At 43.9% G+C, this 18,797-nt stretch overlaps 2 protein-coding genes across 5 annotated transcripts in view; one reads left to right on the plus strand and one right to left on the minus strand.

The window, feature by feature from the left end:
* taf9 (TAF9 RNA polymerase II, TATA box binding protein (TBP)-associated factor) overlaps positions 1-8,213 on the plus strand; it is a 9,636-nt gene extending 1,423 nt beyond the window's left edge. The window contains exons 2-7 of the mRNA XM_038708897.1: positions 1,871-1,952; positions 3,576-3,712; positions 5,671-5,805; positions 5,893-5,974; positions 6,430-6,543; positions 7,673-8,213. Coding sequence (XP_038564825.1) covers positions 1,871-1,952; positions 3,576-3,712; positions 5,671-5,805; positions 5,893-5,974; positions 6,430-6,543; positions 7,673-7,827 — 705 coding nt within the window. The 3' untranslated portion in view covers positions 7,828-8,213. The remainder of the gene's footprint in view (positions 1-1,870; positions 1,953-3,575; positions 3,713-5,670; positions 5,806-5,892; positions 5,975-6,429; positions 6,544-7,672) is intronic.
* Positions 8,214-9,901: 1,688 nt separating this feature from the next.
* Positions 9,902-18,797, minus strand: part of LOC119895627 (arrestin red cell) — a 42,824-nt gene continuing 33,928 nt past the window's right edge. For 2 of the 4 annotated variants that reach the window (XM_038708872.1, XM_038708875.1), the window contains 3 exons: positions 17,036-17,112; positions 15,823-15,877; positions 9,902-14,675 (listed from right to left, as the gene is read on the minus strand). In XM_038708872.1, the coding sequence (XP_038564800.1) occupies positions 14,588-14,675; positions 15,823-15,877; positions 17,036-17,112 (220 nt within the window). In that variant the 3' untranslated portion in view covers positions 9,902-14,587. Of the gene's footprint in view, positions 14,679-15,822; positions 15,878-17,035; positions 17,113-18,797 lie in introns of all 4 variants that reach the window. The other 2 variants (XM_038708871.1, XM_038708874.1) reach the window with 1 other exon arrangement.

Here is an 18,797-nt window from a genome sequence, read left to right on the forward strand (position 1 = left end):
TATATATGTATGTATGTATATATATATGTATATATATATATGTATATATATATATACAGTTTACTGCAACAGAAAATATTCACATTTAAGAAGCCTGAATCAGAGAATTTTAAATAAATGACTCAAATCGATTATTAAAATAGTTGGTGATTAATTTAATAGTCGACTACTAATCGATTAATCGTCGCCCCTCTAGTCTGAAAACTCTTCTGATGAAAGCTGAAAAGTGGCGTCACTCCCACATCAGCGGGATATTAATGAACATGTTACATGTGGCTAAAACGTTGACCTGCCCGCATATCAAACCAAAATAGAATAGAATTAAACTACAACATAGAATAAAGTATAGAAAAGAAGCACTAATGAAATTAAAAGGAAAAACTAAAATGTCTCTACAAGGATCATATACAGTTATGCTAAGGATGTCTCGACAGCAGAACATTTAGCAGTCTGTACGGAGAACGTAGGGCCAAAAATGTTACCACGATAAAAACATTTCACATCATTCGATATCGATAATTATCACGATAAATGTCCAAAAATCCAATTTATTTCAAGTTTAAAGGCTGATTTATGCTGTTGAGTGAAAATTGAAGACATCAGATGTTTAATTACGCGGTTAAACTTTTCTTTATGCTCAGAACAAACACTTGATGCCGAACAGTGGAGCACTTAACAAATCGGAGGTAGAACATTCAAAGCAATTATGATTTTTTTCAACAAATTGTTTGTCCCAAAATAAATATTTTAATAGAAAAATGAACTGCTAATTTGTTCAAGATTCAGTTGAATGAACCCAAATATCTATTGACGCTATGTTGAATATTTATTATATTGTTATTGAGGGAAATTATATTGTGATAATTTATTTCCCAGCCCTGCAGGAATGCCAGGGAAATTCCACGAGTCAATCCCATCATGCACTTCAACACACACTCCTTTAATATAAAAAAACATTTGAAAACTACAGAGAACATCAAGCAGACGAGAGCTGGTTTGTTGTCTAAATGAACAAGCAGTTGAAATTACAACACTGTGCACATTTAATTATTAAATTTTCTTAATTTTTCTTTACAAAGTGTTGAAGAGTAGCAGCTATATGAATTGGCAGTAGTTTGAGATTTCTTTGTTGAAAAACTAAAGTTATTGAGCTGCACTTGTCGCCGTCTTCCATCTGACGATACTGTAGAAAGACGAGTACGACATGTTTTCAGACTGTTGGTGTGGAAGTGTTCTCGTGACCTCGCCTGTGTGCACACACACAAACACGTGCAGTATCAGTATAATATGAGCGTTATCGTGCAAATACTGGAGGTAGTCGTGGGAATGAGAGTATTGCAAAAGTAATAAGAAAATAACATAATGGTTGAAAGTGAACGCAGTAAAATGCATCTGTGAAATGTAACGAAGTCGTCCGGGTCGGACAGACGAGGTCGCTGCTTAATGATGGTTTCAAATAGCTTTTTTTGTCCCAAACCCAAAGTTATTTAACCTAAAAGACTTAATGGTTTGTCAAAACGAATGATTCATATTCTGTCGATCAGTTATCATCATTTTAGCTCTGCTGTCGTGAAGTGAGCCAATTTTATTTGTACGGCACTTTTGAAGTAATCCAGCATTTGTCTGGTTTATATAATAGTTACAACGTCCAAAACCCCCAAATATTAGATTTATAATTTAAAAAATAGTTTTAGGAGCTGAAACCTGTGAGTGTTTGTTTTAAAAAGGTCCAAAACAAATAATCAACCCGCTGATCGTCTCAGCCCCTGAGGTTTGTGTTTGATCAGCTTCCACGTGATTAATCAGTAGAAGGAGAAACGAACGTTACGCCCTGCTGCCGCTCTGACGGGTCCTGACTGTGTTTTTGCAGGTGATGATCCAGATCCTGAAGGACATGGGGATCACGGAGTACGAGCCTCGAGTCATCAACCAGATGTTGGAGTTCACCTACAGTGAGTTAGCAACACGTCTGAGCAGGACGGAAGCCTGAGATGGACACAAAGTCTGTTGTGAGGGTTGGGGATCCTATCAGTTCAGATTCTGCTTGTCAGATCTCAGCGTCTCTGTCCTGGTGGGGGCGCCTCTGTCCCGGAGGGGGCGTCTCTGTCCCGGAGGAGGGGGCGTCTCTGTCCTGGAGGAGGGGGCGCCTCTGTCCTGGAGGGGGCTGCCTCTGTCCCGGAGGGGGCGTCTCTGTCCCGGTGGGGGCGTCTCTGTCCTGGTGGGGGCGTCTCTGTCCCGGAGGGGGCGTCTCTGTCCCGGAGGAGGGGGCGTCTCTGTCCCGGAGGAGGGGGCGTCTCTGTCCCGGAGGAGGGGGCGTCTCTGTCCCGGAGGAGGGGGCGTCTCTGTCCTGGAGGAGGGGGCGCCTCTGTCCTGGAGGGGGCTGCCTCTGTCCCGGAGGAGGGGCCTCTGTCCCGGAGGGGGCGTCTCTGTCCCGGAGGGGGCGCCTCTGTCCCGGAGGGGGCGCCTCTGTCCCGGAGGGGGCTGCCTCTGTCCCGGTGGGGGCTGCCTCTGTCCCGGTGGGGGCTGCCTCTGTCCCGGAGGGGGCTGCCTCTGTCCCGGAGGGGGCGTCTCTGTCCTGGAGGAGGGGGCGTCTCTGTCCTGGAGGGGGCTGCCTCTGTCCCGGAGGGGGCGTCTCTGTCCCGGTGGGGGCGTCTCTGTCCCGGAGGGGGCTGCCTCTGTCCCGGAGGGGGCTGCCTCTGTCCCGGTGGGGGCTGCCTCTGTCCCGGAGGGGGCTGCCTCTGTCCCGGAGGGGGCGTCTCTGTCCTGGAGGAGGGGGCGTCTCTGTCCTGGAGGAGGGGGCGTCTCTGTCCCGGTGGGGGCGTCTCTGTCCCGGTGGGGGCGTCTCTGTCCCGGAGGGGGCTGCCTCTGTCCCGGAGGGGGCTGCCTCTGTCCCGGAGGGGGCTGCCTCTGTCCCGGAGGGGGCTGCCTCTGTCCCGGTGGGGGCGTCTCTGTCCCGGAGGGGGCTGCCTCTGTCCCGGAGGGGGCTGCCTCTGTCCCGGAGGGGGCTGCCTCTGTCCCGGAGGGGACGCCTCTGATGCAGAGTAGGGCGGCTGCTAACTGTTCCGAGCAGCAACCCGGATGTAACAGAGGCTCACGTCAACAGGATGAAACGTGTCGGCATCTGTTATTTAAAATGCTTTACTTTACTTGAGCAGCACGAAATGACAAAGAACTGCTGAAAGTGCTTTGAGAAAGATTTATTAGCATCTTTAAGTAAGAATAAACAATGCTGATGATAACGTGACCTCAAAGCGTGCAGCAGCTTCTGTCCCTGTGAACATGACAAAAGAGGAGCGAAGACTAAATCCTGGCGAGTTTTGATGGACGGAGCAGGATCCACACGGTTCCTGATGGCCGGCCCTAATCTGACCCTGCAGACGCTCTTTGTTTTAAATTGAATTAACGCCTGAGGAAGAACAAAGATGATCGTTGGCGGCTTTCAGCCTCCGTCAGATGAACGTACTCGGACTGTGTTTAAAATAATGTAGCCGTTTTGAAGCTGCTTGTGTTTTTACACATTTAACGTTTGAGATTTTTCATCAACAGTATCACCAACACTCCGTTTGTGTCCGCAGGATACGTGACGACCATCATCGAGGACGCCAAAATCTACGCCACACACGCCAAGAAGTCCAGCGTGGACGCGGACGACATCAAGCTGGCCATCCAGTGCCGCATGGACCAGTCGTTCACCTCGCCGCCACCTCGAGACGTAAGCGTCCGCCGCCCTCACACCTGTGTTTACACTCTTCACACACTGGAGTTACAAGCAGACGGTGTTTCATTCATTCAGTTAAAAGTCCAGAGCGCGCTGCAGCGGTTTGTTACAGGATGAACCCGCTGCTTCTTTCAGACATTAGTCTGGAGCAGCAAAACATCCATTCAGCTGAAAACCAACCATCTTGATTAAACACGACGTCCTGTGTGAATTTAGTTTCATATTAGTTCTCTGCCGCTACGATCCCTGATTTGGGAATATGAAAAGAAATGAACCCGTCAGAGGATTGTTCTGTCAGAGAAGTGGTTTACACGTTTAGCTGGTCCTTAACATGCACCACATATAAACTATATCAAGCCTTAATGTCATTTAAACGGCTGCGTTATAAATATAAATTCACTCCACACAGGTGTCATGAACGGGGAATCGGCGACAGAGATCAAAACCAGGCTGTAAACCTGATTATTTCTGCTGTGAAGTCGGGTGTTTTAAAGAGGAGGTGTTCTGCTTTTTGGCTTTTCCCGTCTCCTTTATAGAGTTTATCTCTTCTGTGTGCTGTAACAGGTTTGCTGGGTGAAAAAGCCCAAAGGAGTTCCCACCTCCACAGAAAGCTCTGCTCTGAAAACAGCTGGTTTGTAGTCCAGCCGCTTCACTTCCTTTAGTTGTGACGTCACAAAGCTCGCCAAGCGGCTGGCGGGGTCAGACCCCTCAAACCAAGCTAGTCTGCGCCGAGGCCCTTTGGCTCCACTCGCCTCTGTTTGGTTTCCATGGTAGAAATACAGGTACTGTTTTTGTATCGCCTCTCCTCCGTAAAGCGAGCTGAGGGAAACTAAAATGTGACGTGAAAACAGGACAGGCTGCTGATTGGTCAGAGAGAATATTCAGTATTCACTGCATCATCATCGCTGCAGCAGACAGACGCAACAGGAAGTTTATATTTTACAGGTTTCACATGTTATTTCATCACTAAATCCACTTGTGAGAAGTTTTGAGGTGAAATCAGCTGTGTAGATTTAGAATATTGACAGTTTTACCAGAAGTGACGGTGGAACAGAAATGTGATGAATATTTTGGGAGTTGAGCTGCGCAGGTGGCGGCGGGGGAAGCCTGCGCTCTGACGTGTGGTCGTGGACCTGAGAGTAACTTCTACCATCTGTTACGGTCTCAGTCTGAAGCGGCTTTGATTTGGATCACACTACCTTGTTTCTTACGAGCCGCCCTTCTCTGCTTCTGATTGGCTAGCAGTCCTTACCTGAGAACAAGTAAGATGCGTCACGGTGTGAGAGCGGAGCGACCAGCCTGGAGATGTGTTAACCTCCCAACAGTCATGCTGAACGCCAAGATCCAAAGTAAACCTTGAACCATCTGGAGTCTCTGAAAGAAACTCTGGAGTTAATTGATTAATAGAAGAAGTTTAAACACTAAAACTAATATATATTTTTCATTTCCACTTGAAAATGTTGGTTAACCAGTGCAGCTGGCAGGAAGCGTTTCCTCGTCCAAGTTTACATTTCAGACCAACACCATGAAGAATGATTTCCCGCAGGGTTTTCTGAGGGTCCTGGCGTGTTTTGTCTGAAACAGCCCCGCCCCCTGGCGGCAGGCGGCGGCTGCTGCTGCGTCGCTCTGGATTTCCTGATGGACTAAATGTTTTTACTGGATTGGATCGTGTGGAGCTTTGACAATAAGAGCGTTTCGGTCGGTGGATTAAGTTACTGTGAGGCTTCAGAGTCGCGTCGCTTTTCATCGTACCGGCTGTCTGACAGAGGCTTGAAATGGTTTGCGTTGGTTGAATCAGGAGGATTTTAGCTTTCAGACGGTGGATCATACGAGTTTGAAGTTAACGTGGCAGCCGTGTGCACAGACAGAAAGCCGCCGCCACGACCACGTGAAGAGGTTAAAGCAGCTCTGTTCTGTTTTCTGACCCGGCTCTCCGGCTCTGCTGTGTTCAGTTCCTGTTGGAGGTTGCGAGGCAGAAGAACCAGACGCCCCTCCCGCTCATCAAACCCTACACAGGACCTCGGCTCCCCCCGGACCGCTACTGTCTGACGGCGCCCAACTACAGACTCAAGTCCGTACAGAAGAAGGTAAAACAAAACCTTTTGTTGCACGTTTTTTATTTTGTGAAGTTTGACTTTTTGTCCCCAAAACAACTCGTTATCTTTTCCTCCCAGGTGTCGTCGTCTGCCAGCAGGATATCTGTGCCTCGCCTCAGCGTGGGCGCCGTGTCCAGCAGACCGAGCACGCCGACCCTCGGTGAGTCAGTCACCACACACCAGTTACACACCAGTTACACACCGTTATGGTTCTGATGTGGATCCTCAGAAATATCACGCACTTTGTGAAACTCCTACAGAGTGGAAGAACGTCGTGTTTGTTTGATAAACCTGCGTTAGCTGCAGCGGCTGCGTGTCGTACTTCATCATCGTCAGTCGGGGCTGCAGCGTGTGACTGGGATTAAGAAATGATGGGTTACCCACGCTCACCTCTGGAGCATCGATTCTTTGTGTCCTATTAGTTTAGTGTTTTATTGAGTTCACGATGACGAAACATAAAACCGCCTGTGCTGCTAAACATAACCGCACATCTCTTACATGATGTTTGACTCATTTCATGCGAGACTTTAGATCCAGTCCTTTAAAACCCGGATCCTTCATGTGGACCGAGTGATTTTTTTGTCTGCCTGTTGTGACCTCGTGTTTCCTCCGCAGGAACGCCGTCTGTCCAGTCCGTCGCCACCAAAGTCGGAGCTCCGGTGTCGCTGACGGGTCAGAGGTTCACCGTGCAGATCCCACCGGCCTCTCAGACCGCCACCACCAAAACCAGTAAGAACCCGCTCCCTCCCAGCTGCTTATTTAAGTCTGACAGCAAAGTGTTTAAACATTAAATCTTTCTCCACACATCCTGTACTTTTACTTACTCCACTACGAGCACAAGTCTGCAATTTATATTTCTACTAAAGTCAAAGTGCTGAAGTATCAAAAGTACTTAAAAGTACTATTACAGTAGTTTGTCAGAAGTTGCTGACAAACAGAACTTTCCATGTATTCAAGATTATAAAGGCGTTTCAGTAAAAACTCAGATACGTTGGTGTCAGTGATGAACATATCTCCTCTGTTACAAGTAAAATTACTGCATTGAAAATGTTACTTAAGTAAAAGTATGTTTAGTGTAATCTGGAAAATGTACTTAGAGTATTAAAATTACTGGACGCAGAATGAAAAATGTCCTCTTGTACTGTTAGATATTTATTACTTATTATTTTACTACTCGGGATTCACCGATATGAACATTTTTGGTCGACGTGTCAACAGGATTGTTCAGTAAAATAAATTTTCTCCGCCAAACACCGAAAGTGCTGTTTGTTGTTTTGTTTTTTTCTATTTTCGTCCGAACGTTCGGTGCGTCCTTAATTTGAACTATTTTGACAGCAGCTTATAATTATTTTCATTCTGGATCAATCTGCTGATTTTTTTTTTTTTTTTTGTCTTCATGTTTGTTTTTGTACAAAGCTCAAAATTATTATTACAGATAAATGAAAAGCAGCAAATCACCATTAAATGTTTGTACATGAAAACTAGTTAACGAACCTGTCGGCTGTTCTTATATAAAATGTTTATAATTTATAACAAACATCACATTTTATGTAAAAATCTGACTTTGTAAAGTAACTGAAGCCGTCAGATAAATGTAGAAAAGTAAAAAGTACAAGATCTGAGGAGGAGAAAGAAAATAAAAAAAAAAAGTACTCAAGAGTACAAATACCTCTAAAACCAACAACTGGCAAAATCAGTAGCAAATACACCAAGTTACAAAGTACAAAGTGTGTAAAACTGTAAATAAAATACTTTTACTCTTAAACCACAATGTTTCAAGATGTTTTGATTTATTTAATCGGCCTGAGACGCTTCATTCAGGAAGTTTAACCCTCTGCTGCTCTTCTCGTCCCGACAGCCACGCCGTCCACGCCCGTCTCCAACGTCCTCATCAACCCGTCTGTGATCGGCTCCAAGAACATCCTCATCACCACCAACATGGTGCTGCAGAACTCCGGCGGGGAGTCGCTGAAGAGGAAGCACGAAGACGACGACGACTACGACGCTTTATGACGGCGTGACTGAAATAAAAACGCCACCTTTTTAATATCCCCTAATGTTCCCACCGGGAGTCGACCAGTACGACCAGGAATGATTTACAATAAACTGCATTCACATAAACCCAGAGTCTGTTCTTTCTCAGCAGGTTCCACACGTACTGCAGGAAGTACAAGCACAAAATACCACACTGTAAAAATACTAACAAGAAAAAGTACTGAAATGTTTTTACAGGGAAAACGACGACTGATTATTGAAATATTTGGGTTGTTCAACCTTTAACATTTTATAACATCTGTTTTGTGTAAAAATCTAAATTTAAACCTCATTCTGCACCTTCTGAACATCTTCGTGGCTAAAATGTACATGCACAAAAAAAACTATTAAATCATCTGACATTATTTTTCGTTCTGCTTTTTTTTCATTGCTTTGGTGGTTATCAGTCTCGGATACGTCTGACGGCGAGACGAAGCTTCACGAAGCCTCGATTGAAGCTTTCCAACTGGTTCACTCGTGGGCCGAAGCTTCACGGTGCTTCATTTCCTCTAGTGAGCCATCAAGTGGACAATAAAGGCACCAGGGTTTCTTTTTTTGGAGAGGACTTTACCTGCTTTAGAAAATTATTGTTAGGGGTAATATGGGGTAAGAGCCCCCCCAAAATAACACCATGTCAACAACAAAAAAATTCAACACTTTCTTGCTGCTGCTAGTTTTAATCAGCTAAAATCTATTTCATCACTAATTATTTGATCAAAGCAAGTCTGACAGAAGTTGATCAAATATTTTAGTCGTTTAAAATAAGCTGTAGAAACAATCTGTGTTCAGTTCAAAAGTTGCATTTTGCTGCTCCTTTCAAATTCACCCGCCAACCATTTCCTGAATCAGTCACGTGGTACGGCCGTCTCACGAGGCCTCGACACGGCCGGACGCATGGTTAGATATGTCCAGGGGCGTCTCCAGGCTCTTGAAACATTGGGGGCTTAGCCCAGTATTTTCTCATGCCCCCCCCCCCCCGTTGCTGCCAACCTGAAGTACGTCTATAAAGCAACACTACTGGTAATAATTAACACTGATAATATTAACTCGGGGCGTGTGGGGCTCCTCCCCCTGAAGACTGTAAACACTTAATAAATTGGTGCAAACATAAATCACCAGGATGCAGGAAATTGAGGAAATGTCTGAGGTGAAAATTCAAAATAAGTGTAATATAATGCAGTGTTGCTGTCAGATACGACGTCTAAAGTCTTTTTAGATGTGCATATGGAACCTTTTCACCTCGATGTTAAATCAGCTTAATGATTTTGAATTCAGCTAAAAAATATTTGATGAAATATTCGATAGGGGGGCGTGGGGCTCCTCCCCCAGAAGATCTGGCCAATAAACACTGAATTTCCTGCATTCTGGGGCCATTTTCTGCACCGATTTACGGTGGAAATGTCTTTATATAAAAGGGACAAATGTAGGTGGCAGGTGACAAATAATCTAAGAATATAATCGAATGTAATGCAGTAATCAGTAGCTTATATCTATAAATCTGTTATTTTCACGCATACATTAGTATTTTTTTATGTGGCGTCAGATTTAAAATCAGGCGCCCTCTGGACGCCTTTGTGGAAACATGTAGATGCACAAATTAGTAAATGTTTGGTAGTTTTGAGCAAGTTTTTTGGACCTGTACATTTTCACCACGAAGGTGCAAAATTCAGCGATAGACATGTGAGAGTCAAAGATGCTGGAATTGAAAAGTTCCTGCTAAAAGTCAGGCCACAAGCTGTAAAACAGCAAAACAAGAGGGCGCTCAAATAAATGTACCGCACTACAAAGTACATGTATACACAAATATTTTGATGACGTGGTTTCATCTTTACTACGAAGTGTTGCTGTCTGACAGATGTTTAATCCTTTTAGCAGAACATTAACTGTAAATAAAGTGATTTATTCTTCGCAGAGCTTTACGCTGTTGTCGCGAGTTCATCGTCACAAAGCGTCCAATGATTTCAAGACAAAAACACAATGTAAATTTAAAATGACAACAGCCTGGTGGAGAACAAAAAGAAAAACAGTAGAAGCAGCACGCGACAGCCGAATCTGTTAGTTCATTTTGCCTTTAATAATAAAAAGAAACCTAAAATAAAAATCTCAAAAAAAAAATACATGGCAAAATAATAGACTCTTAAATGATTATGAGAATAATCATGGTCGCAATGATACAGTAGAAGTGATAATAAGTCACCATAATAATAATAATAATAATAATCAGAAGCATAATAATCATAATTCTCTCTTTTCTGGTGTTCGTCCCACCAGCAGAAATCACTTCATGTTTTATAGACATTATGGTAAGCATCGCACAGGCCAGGGCGTGGCACTTGTCCAAATATTTTCACACTTAGCAGAGTTACCCCACATATGCACGACAAAATAAGGACAGAATCACAGCTCGTACGATTCACAGCACTGCTTTGGAGGAGAAACAAAATGTAATTAAATAAAAAATTTAAAACATGCTCCGTGTCGGCTTCTTCTTCTTCTTCTTCTTCTTCTTCTTCAGGGTCGCAGCTTCAATGACTGAGCGAAAGAGGAAGTGCAGGAATTTTGGCAGTTTTAGTAAAATAAAATAAAAGTTTGCTGGTTTGTGTGAAACTCGAAACTTTGTCGAAAAACACAACGAACAATTTCTAAAAATGGCCACGACTTTAAAAACAAACAAAACATTCTTCTTCGTCTGTAAGCAAAAATGAAACGATGACGTGCGCAGGTTTGTGTTGTCCGATGAAAGTGCAGTGCTCCTGTGTGTCGTGTGAAATGTTGATCTGTGCAGGTTTTCTGGACAAAATAAAACAAAACTTCATTTTAAAGACACAAATTCGAAGTCGCCGATGCCGTGTGACGGATGTTGGAAAGCAGCGTAAAGAGTGGAAGCAGAGGAGCGAACACCCGAGCTTTGAGTTTGAATAATGCAAATAACATTTTTTAAAATACGGATGTCGGTCGGGAGAAGATGTGAAGGGAAACACTGGTGCGATTTATTTTAAATCATTTTACTGATTTCAGTGGCTGGAAAGTTTTTCCTGGCACTTTGTGTTTGTCACGTGGCATCGAACTCAAAAACAGGATAATTATTGAGACTTAAATCTCACAACAGCACAACTTCGTTCTCAAAAACACTACGACTAAATCCCAAAGATTTAAGTCGTAATTGCTAAATTCTTGTCATTTGTCACAATTTTATGAGAAAAACAGACTAAACATTGAGGAAAAGTAGTTTTGAGAAAAAGTTAACTGGTTAGTGAGGATGAACCGAATGTTCGGCCACCGAAATTAATCGGCCGAAAATAGCAAAAACAGAATCTCACGCGTCATAACTTTGTTCTCGAAACAACAAAGATTTAAGTTGTTAATTGAGAATTTTACAACAAAAAGGCAAAACACTGAGAAAAAACTGCAATATTTCAGGAATAAATACATAAAGTTACAAGAATAACTTTTCTTTCCTCGTACAAAACAGTATAAATGACCAGATTTTTTTTTTTAGAGTTAAAAACACTTATTGTGACTTAAATCTCAAGATATAAGTCGAATTGTCACAATTTTATGAGAAAAAAGGCCAAACATTGAGAATAAAACAGTAATTTCAGGGGGGAAAAAAAAATCACAAAGTAACTTAAGTTATTTGTGCCATTTTGTCACATGGCGTTGACCTTAAGAGGAGGAGGAGGGCGGCGTTACTGTGACTTAAATCTAAATCTCAATGACTTGTCAGAATTATATATATAAAAAGCCAACCATTGACTATAAAATAGTAATTTTGATCATAATATTACAAGATTAACTGGTTATTTGTACTAATTAGTTTGATACACCTCAAAAGGAAAAAGGTTAATGGCACTGAAATAAAGTCAAATTTTAAGAATATAGTGGTGAAGTCTTAATATTATGGAAATGTGGTCTTTTCTACGTTTTATCCGTTGACCATAAATGAGGAGGAGGGCGGGGTTTATTATTGTGACTTAAATCTCACAGAATTACAAGTTAAACCTCAAAGATTTAAGATTGTTAATTTGGTCATAATTTTATGACAAAAACATTGACAATAAAATAGTATTTTTGAGGGAAAAAAGTTGTGATATTGCAGCAATAAAGTTCAATTATTGAGAATAAAGTTGTAACATTTTAGGAAACTTGTCATGGTAATTTCTACGTCACATGGTATCAAGCTTAAAGAGAATTAGCGCCAATATGAGAAAACAAAAAATCAGATTTTTAAGAATTAAGTCGAAATATCTCAAGTGATAAAAAAATTCTACAAAAAGTTGAATAAAAGCCAACGATTTTAGGATAAAACAAGGACAATAAACAAACCGTAATTTTAGGGGTGACAGGCGTAATGTTTCAGGAATAAATTAAAAGGCAGACAAAACTAAAAAACAGTTACATTTTTTTCATAAGTCACAAGTAAAAAATTTGTTCATCGTTTCCGAGGCTTTCAAACATCTCATGGCCTTCTTCGCTGGATTGAGTAGCTCAGTTGTCATGGAGATGGTTTAAGTTGTGGTCACGTGACCGAAGGATTTCCAATTCCATATTTAGGTCACGTGTGAACAGCTACTCTGCCTGACAGTCAGAATTCAGGGCACAAACTATGAATTTTACAGGAAAATCTTAAAATGATTCTGATATTTTCAGTTTAAAAAAAAAAAAAAAGTTTAAATACAGTTTACTCTTCTTTTTGAAATTAAACTCATTTTGACATTAAACCAGTGAAATTATGTCTAAGAATTTGGTTTTGAGTACGATTTCTGTAATTTAAATTTAAAAGTAAAAAAAAAAAGTCACAAATTCTGTTTTTAGCCACAAAAAATTCACTGAAAAAAAAGAAGGCAGTTACCAGACAGTGTCATGAGGTCAGGAATGTGCTTATTTTATATACACTGGCTGAAAAAGCATTTGGGTCAACTGATGGGATAAGAATTATGAATATTATACAGTAATTTAAATCAGATGGTTGACAGTGTGTTTTTATTTACTAAGTTGTTTTAAATACAGTCTGCTGTCCTGCACACAACCTGGGAATCATCTCCAATATAAAAATCTTTGGAAAGATCAAACAGCAGCAGTTACTTTTTTCTACAACTTACTGCTGAGCAACACAAAAAGTCACAAATCGAAATGAAAATGCTGCAAATTCTGTTGTATTTAGCCCCAAAAATCAACAACAACAAAAACAACAAAGTGGTTGGCAAAGAAACCGTCCTGTTGGCAACGGAGAGATCAAGAATGGATATCGGCTCAAAGAGCGTCTGGGTCAGTTGGTGGGAGGAGGATTATAAAAAACCACCAGTGTTTCCCTTTAACGAGCCAGATCGAGGTCAGCGTCCGTTTTAAAGCACCTCAACTCAAGAAACAACTCGAGCGACGCCGCGTTTCAGAACAGAGGTCAAATCTCAAAATGTATCCAAATGACTCGAGAGTTTAAAAAAAACAAAAAAAAAAACAACAAAAAAACGATTCCAGCGTGATCCGAGTTTGTGCTCAGGCGTAAAGGCGTCGGCGTTTTAAAAAGAAGAAGAGGAGGAAAGTCGACATCTTTGTAGCTCTGAGGCTCCATCTGACAGAAACATCGTTAGCAAAGTGAAGACGACGAAGAATTAAATGAGTGATTTCACCTGCTGAGCTAGATTAGTCTCACAGATCAAACGAGTGGCGTCGGTGTCGAAGTCTGATGTAGCTTATTCCTCTGTTCTGTGTTACACTAACAAACTACTTCCCTTTGTTTTAAAAAGACTAACATATAATAAGACTTCGCTTTGCACCGGCACGACCTTTCACCTGAAATGTGAAACAGGTTGTTGGCGGTTGGTCTTTTTCGTGGGACATAACAGTTTTTAAATTCCGCTCACGTCACGTACAGGATTTATTTTAACCGACAGGAATAAAAAATAATGTCCCGCAAACACAAAACGCTCCGGACTTCCAGGGTCAGCCTCGCAAAGTAAAACCACAGCGTGAGGTGTGACCAGATTTACGTCTTCAGGAGGACGCGACAGACAGGGAAAAAAAAACAGAAACAAATCCGTCGACGCTGGAATGTTTTTTTTTGTTTGTTTTTTTTTTTTACAAAAAGGACGACGGAGCGTGACGAGAGCGGGAGATGCTGGTGAAATCCAACTTCAGCCGCCTGATGTGTGAGACTGCTGCGTTTCCTCCGCTGCCAGCCGCGATGTAAAAAAACAAAACAAAAAGCATCTACAGCGTTTACTTGGAGAAAACAACGGCGCTCGCCACCGAACACGCATCCCGACCGCTCGTACAAGATTTTATTTTCTCTTTTCTGTTTCAAATATATATTTTGTTTGTACAAGACGGTGATGGTCAAAGTAAAAGAGCTTCAACTTCCTACGCGGGTTTATTTTTTGTTTCCTCAAACCGCCGCGGTGTTTCACAAGCCCCGCCCACACATCCGAACGTCCTGACTACAGAGGAAGAAACAGCAGATCCACGCCGCCAACATCTGTCCTGCAGCTGCTTAACATTTATAGTTTCTTCAGCAAAAAAAGACAAACAGAGAGAGACGGCGGTGAAAAATGGCGGCGGCGACATGACGAAATGGCTGAAGCAAGAGAGGAAGAACACCAGCGAGCGCCCTGCGAGGCCTCCGTCCAGACATGCCCTCATCCATCCCCTCCGCCGGGGGAATGTAACGTGAAGAGTGTGTGTGTGTGTGTTTCTGTGTGTGAGGTGGTTTCGAAGCGAGCGTATGAAGGTTGGCGAGCTCCTAGCAGTCCTCGTCCTTGTCGTCCACGGCGCCTTTGAGTCGCAGGCGGGCGAAGTCCTCGAAGACGAAGTCGTCGTCCTGGGAGATGCTGCTGCGAGGACGGAGAGAGAGAGAGAGAGTTAATTCAGTGAAACCAGGACGTCGGGGTTCTGATATCCGAGTGTCTGCGGTCAGTTCACGTCGCCGTTCGCCATCTAACGCTGCGTTCAAGACAACTCTGAACGCCTCTCAGAGTTCCTTCCTGTGAACGTCTCACGCAGCGTTTCTGCAGGTTTCACCGACACTCAGAATGAAATTTAAGACCTATAAAGAAACAACTCGCAGAGTAAATCGCTGTATCCGCAGTAAGGTCGAGCGACGTCACTGGACAACGTCAACAACTTCCTGTAGCATTCATGCTAAACGCCTCTTCAAGGCAGATCCAAAGTAAACTGAATGTGGTTCTTGAACCATCTGGAGTCTCTGCCTGGTTTCAGGCGTCTCTGAAAGAGACACTCTGGAGAGTCTGATTAATAGAAGTTTAAACACACTAAAACTAAAATATACACGCTTGAAAATGTTTTCTAACAAATGCACACAGCCAGCTGGGACGCAGCGTAAAGCCTTTCCTGTAGTCTTAGTTTACATTTCATAGCAACACTAGAGCCGGGCGATATGGCCACAAACGTTATCACGATAAAAACATTTCATATCATTCGATAACACTTCGCCGTTTACCCGCGGGAGGAGCTCAGAGTAAACTGCTTTTATTAAATTAGCTTTATGATTTATCTTCACTGTTCTGCTGGACTACGACTTCATACTTCTATAAAAACCAGACGGAACCGGACGTTACTTGGAGAATACAAAGCGAGGAGGTTGAACTACCTGCTGAGTTCAGAAAATGTGCGTCTAACTTTATTCCAGCTGTCGTTGTACTTTACATCACACAAGTTATATCCTGACAAAGCATCAACAAATTAACAAATCTGCATCACGTCGTCGTCGTTTCAGCAGCAGTTTGAGCAAAATGTTTACTTCGGGTAGAAACGGCAGGTTGTGTTTATTGGCGTTGCGTGCGAACACTCAGTCCAGCGTTGTCGGGGTTAAATTCGCGCCTGGTCTGAACACAGAGTTAAGCCGATAGGTGGAGCGTGTCCCCGCCGCTGCGACGAGACGTGAACGCTGGGGAAAAGTCTGTTTGTGAATGTTTGTAAATAAATAAAATAACGGTTGTCCGAAGACGAGATACTCACTTTGTTTCGAATTCTATCAAATTGGTGTCGATGGGGGGGTCCATCTCTGGCACGGCTGAAACACACACACACACATCAGCAGGTCACACTGTTGTTTCCATGGAAACAGGCTGACAGCTCGTCCAGAATGAGCTCAACAACTACAGCAGCAGCATCCAGCTTTACATTCATGACGGATGATGAATGAGGACATAGAATTAGTACTTTTATTACAGTATTTTTCAACCTGGACCCTATTTTCCCATGGATTTGGGACGTTTTGAAATTGGTTGCGAGCTGCATCGTGACCTTTCCATCAAAGCGCGTCCGCTAAAGAGCTGGTTTCTGCCACTCTGTCCTCTGGTAAGACTCTGCCAATAAATCCATACAGCGATATATCATTATACAAACTGTATTGATACTCCAGCCCATCATATCGATACATTTTTTAAAAAAAAGCACTTTGACCGTTAGCTCAATGCTAACATATAATGGGAATCTCCATTAAAGTGCTAATGGAGATTAGCATCGCATTTCGCTTCATACGCTGAACATCCTGAGTGACACACTGTGCAAATACTTAAAGTCCACATGTTTCCTGAGCTCTGTGTGAACTAAAAAAGAGCTGCTGCTTCTGCGCTCCACACTGACCAGCTACAGCAATCCCAAAGGGTCAAAACTCAAACCCAAAATTCCCAGTGGCCTGAAAATGCAGCTTTCAGCAGGAAGAGAAAGAGCAGCACGACACTGTGTCACTGAACAGTTAACATAATGTGATGTACAGATTAGACTCAGGTGGTGCACAGAAATTTTTATTAGCAGGAAAAATCAGTGAATTTGCATTTTTTGGGCCTTTAAGCCTGATCTATACTCCTGCGTAGGGCACAAATAATCAAGCTGCCTCGATCAATTAGTCTGCATTATCGTGTTACGTTCGTGTTTTTAACCAACACACAATAACACAAACAAAACGGACCGAGGCAGCAGGTCGACCAGCAGCTCCAGAGTTCTGTGAGGGGAAATACTGGACCAATTACAAAAAACGTCCCAATTCGTCACAAAACCATGGGAACGCAGGGCTGAAAAATACTTGAGTTCGACGTTAAATAAAGCGTCTGAATACTTCTTTCACGTCACCACGTCACCATTTAAAACCTCCTCTCTTCTGTTTGTTCATGGTTTTGCTGCTGTAGTGGATGATACACTGAATGTGATGCGCATAGTGTGACCTCACCTGACTGCGGGCAGGACTGCGGCGGCTCCACGGGTTTAGGATGCATTAAGATGAAGGGCAGCTCCACCGACACGTCTCTGAAACACAAGCGACAGCAGGTCGTCACCTCTCCGCCCTCAGTGTTCAACAAGAGCAGTGCACAGAGACACAGGGCAGCACACTGCTCTGGGAAGGATGGAATTAATGGACGCATGCTGAATGTGTTGAGACGACGGGTTTACATGAGGAAGAGTAAATTAAAACAGCTGATCAGAAAACAGGGATATCACTGAAGCAAGACTCTTATTTTAATCCGGGTTAAAGGAACTTCTGTGTGTTTAAATCTGGGCTCTGTTCTCACATTTGTTGGCGTTTAAGTGACTTGTAGGTACAAAGAGTTTTGAATCCGTGCAGTAGATGGCGTCCACAAAAAGAGCTGCTTGGTGAGGACAGACAGACTGTTTCACCATGTGAGGGACAACATCATGAAAAGCATCCCTACGAGGGACTCCGGGTGACCCCCTTTGTTTTTAACCAATGCTAAGCGCCTTAAACCTGCGTCCTCTCCAGCGGCCAGCAGGGGGCGACTTAAACCTGCATCCTCTCCAGCGGCCAGCAGGGGGCGACTTAAACCTGCGTCCTCTCCAGCGGCCAGCAGGGGGCGACTTAAACCTGCGTCCTCTCTAGCGGCCAGCAGGGGGCGACTTAAACCTGCGTCCTCTCTAGCGGCCAGCAGGGGGCGACTTAAACCTGCGTCCTCTCTAACAGCCAGCAGGGGGCGACTTAAACCTGCGTCCTCTCTAACAGCCAGCAGGGGGCGCCTTAAACCTGCGTCCTCTCTAACAGCCAGCAGGGGGCGCCTTAAACCTGCGTCCTCTCTAGCAGCCAGCAGGGGGCGACTTAAACCTGCGTCCTCTCTAGCAGCCAGCAGGGGGCGCCTTAAACCTGCGTCCTCTCTAACAGCCAGCAGGGGGCGACTTAAACCTGCGTCCTCTCTAACAGCCAGCAGGGGGCGACTTAAACCTGCGTCCTCTCCAGCAGCCAGCAGGGGGCGACTTAAACCTGCGTCCTCTCTAACAGCCAGCAGGGGGCGACTTAAACCTGCGTCCTCTCTAACAGCCAGCAGGGGGCGACTTAAACCTGCGTCCTCTCTAGCAGCCAGCAGGGGGCGACTTAAACCTGCGTCCTCTCTAGCGGCCAGCAGGGGGCGACTTAAACCTGCGTCCTCTCTAACAGCCAGCAGGGGGCGACTTAAACCTGCGTCCTCTCTAGCAGCCAGCAGGGGGCGACTTAAACCTGCGTCCTCTCCAGCAGCCAGCAGGGGGCGACTTAAACCTGCGTCCTCTCTAGCAGCCAGCAGGGGGCGACTTAAACCTGCGTCCTCTCCAGCGGCCAGCAGGGGGCGACTTAAACCTGCGTCCTCTCTAGCGGCCAGCAGGGGGCGACTTAAAGCTGCCCAAGTGATATCTGAGCCCGTCACTGTCAACAAGAAGCTCTTCCTGTGAACGCCATTTTGACCTGAAGGAATACATGCTGCAGCTGTAGGCGTCGCCCTGGCGATGCCCCGATCATTTTTTGAAATGGCTGATTTTGTCTCTGCGTCACTGTTTTAAAAGCGTACGTAATAAAATAAAACGTAATAAAGATGTTCTGAAAAACAAAATAAATGAAAACGCTTTGAGAAACACGATTAAGAAAACATGCAAAAGCAATTTAAATATAAAAGAAACAAATGTGCATTGTCCAAAACAAGCATCTCAAGCTAAAAAGCCAAACTGCTGAT

This window comes from Micropterus salmoides, unplaced genomic scaffold (genome assembly GCF_014851395.1).
Source record: "Micropterus salmoides isolate LMB-PRFRI ecotype aquatic unplaced genomic scaffold, ASM1485139v1 Ms_hic_scaffold_9, whole genome shotgun sequence".
Lineage (NCBI taxonomy): Eukaryota > Metazoa > Chordata > Actinopteri > Centrarchiformes > Centrarchidae > Micropterus > Micropterus salmoides.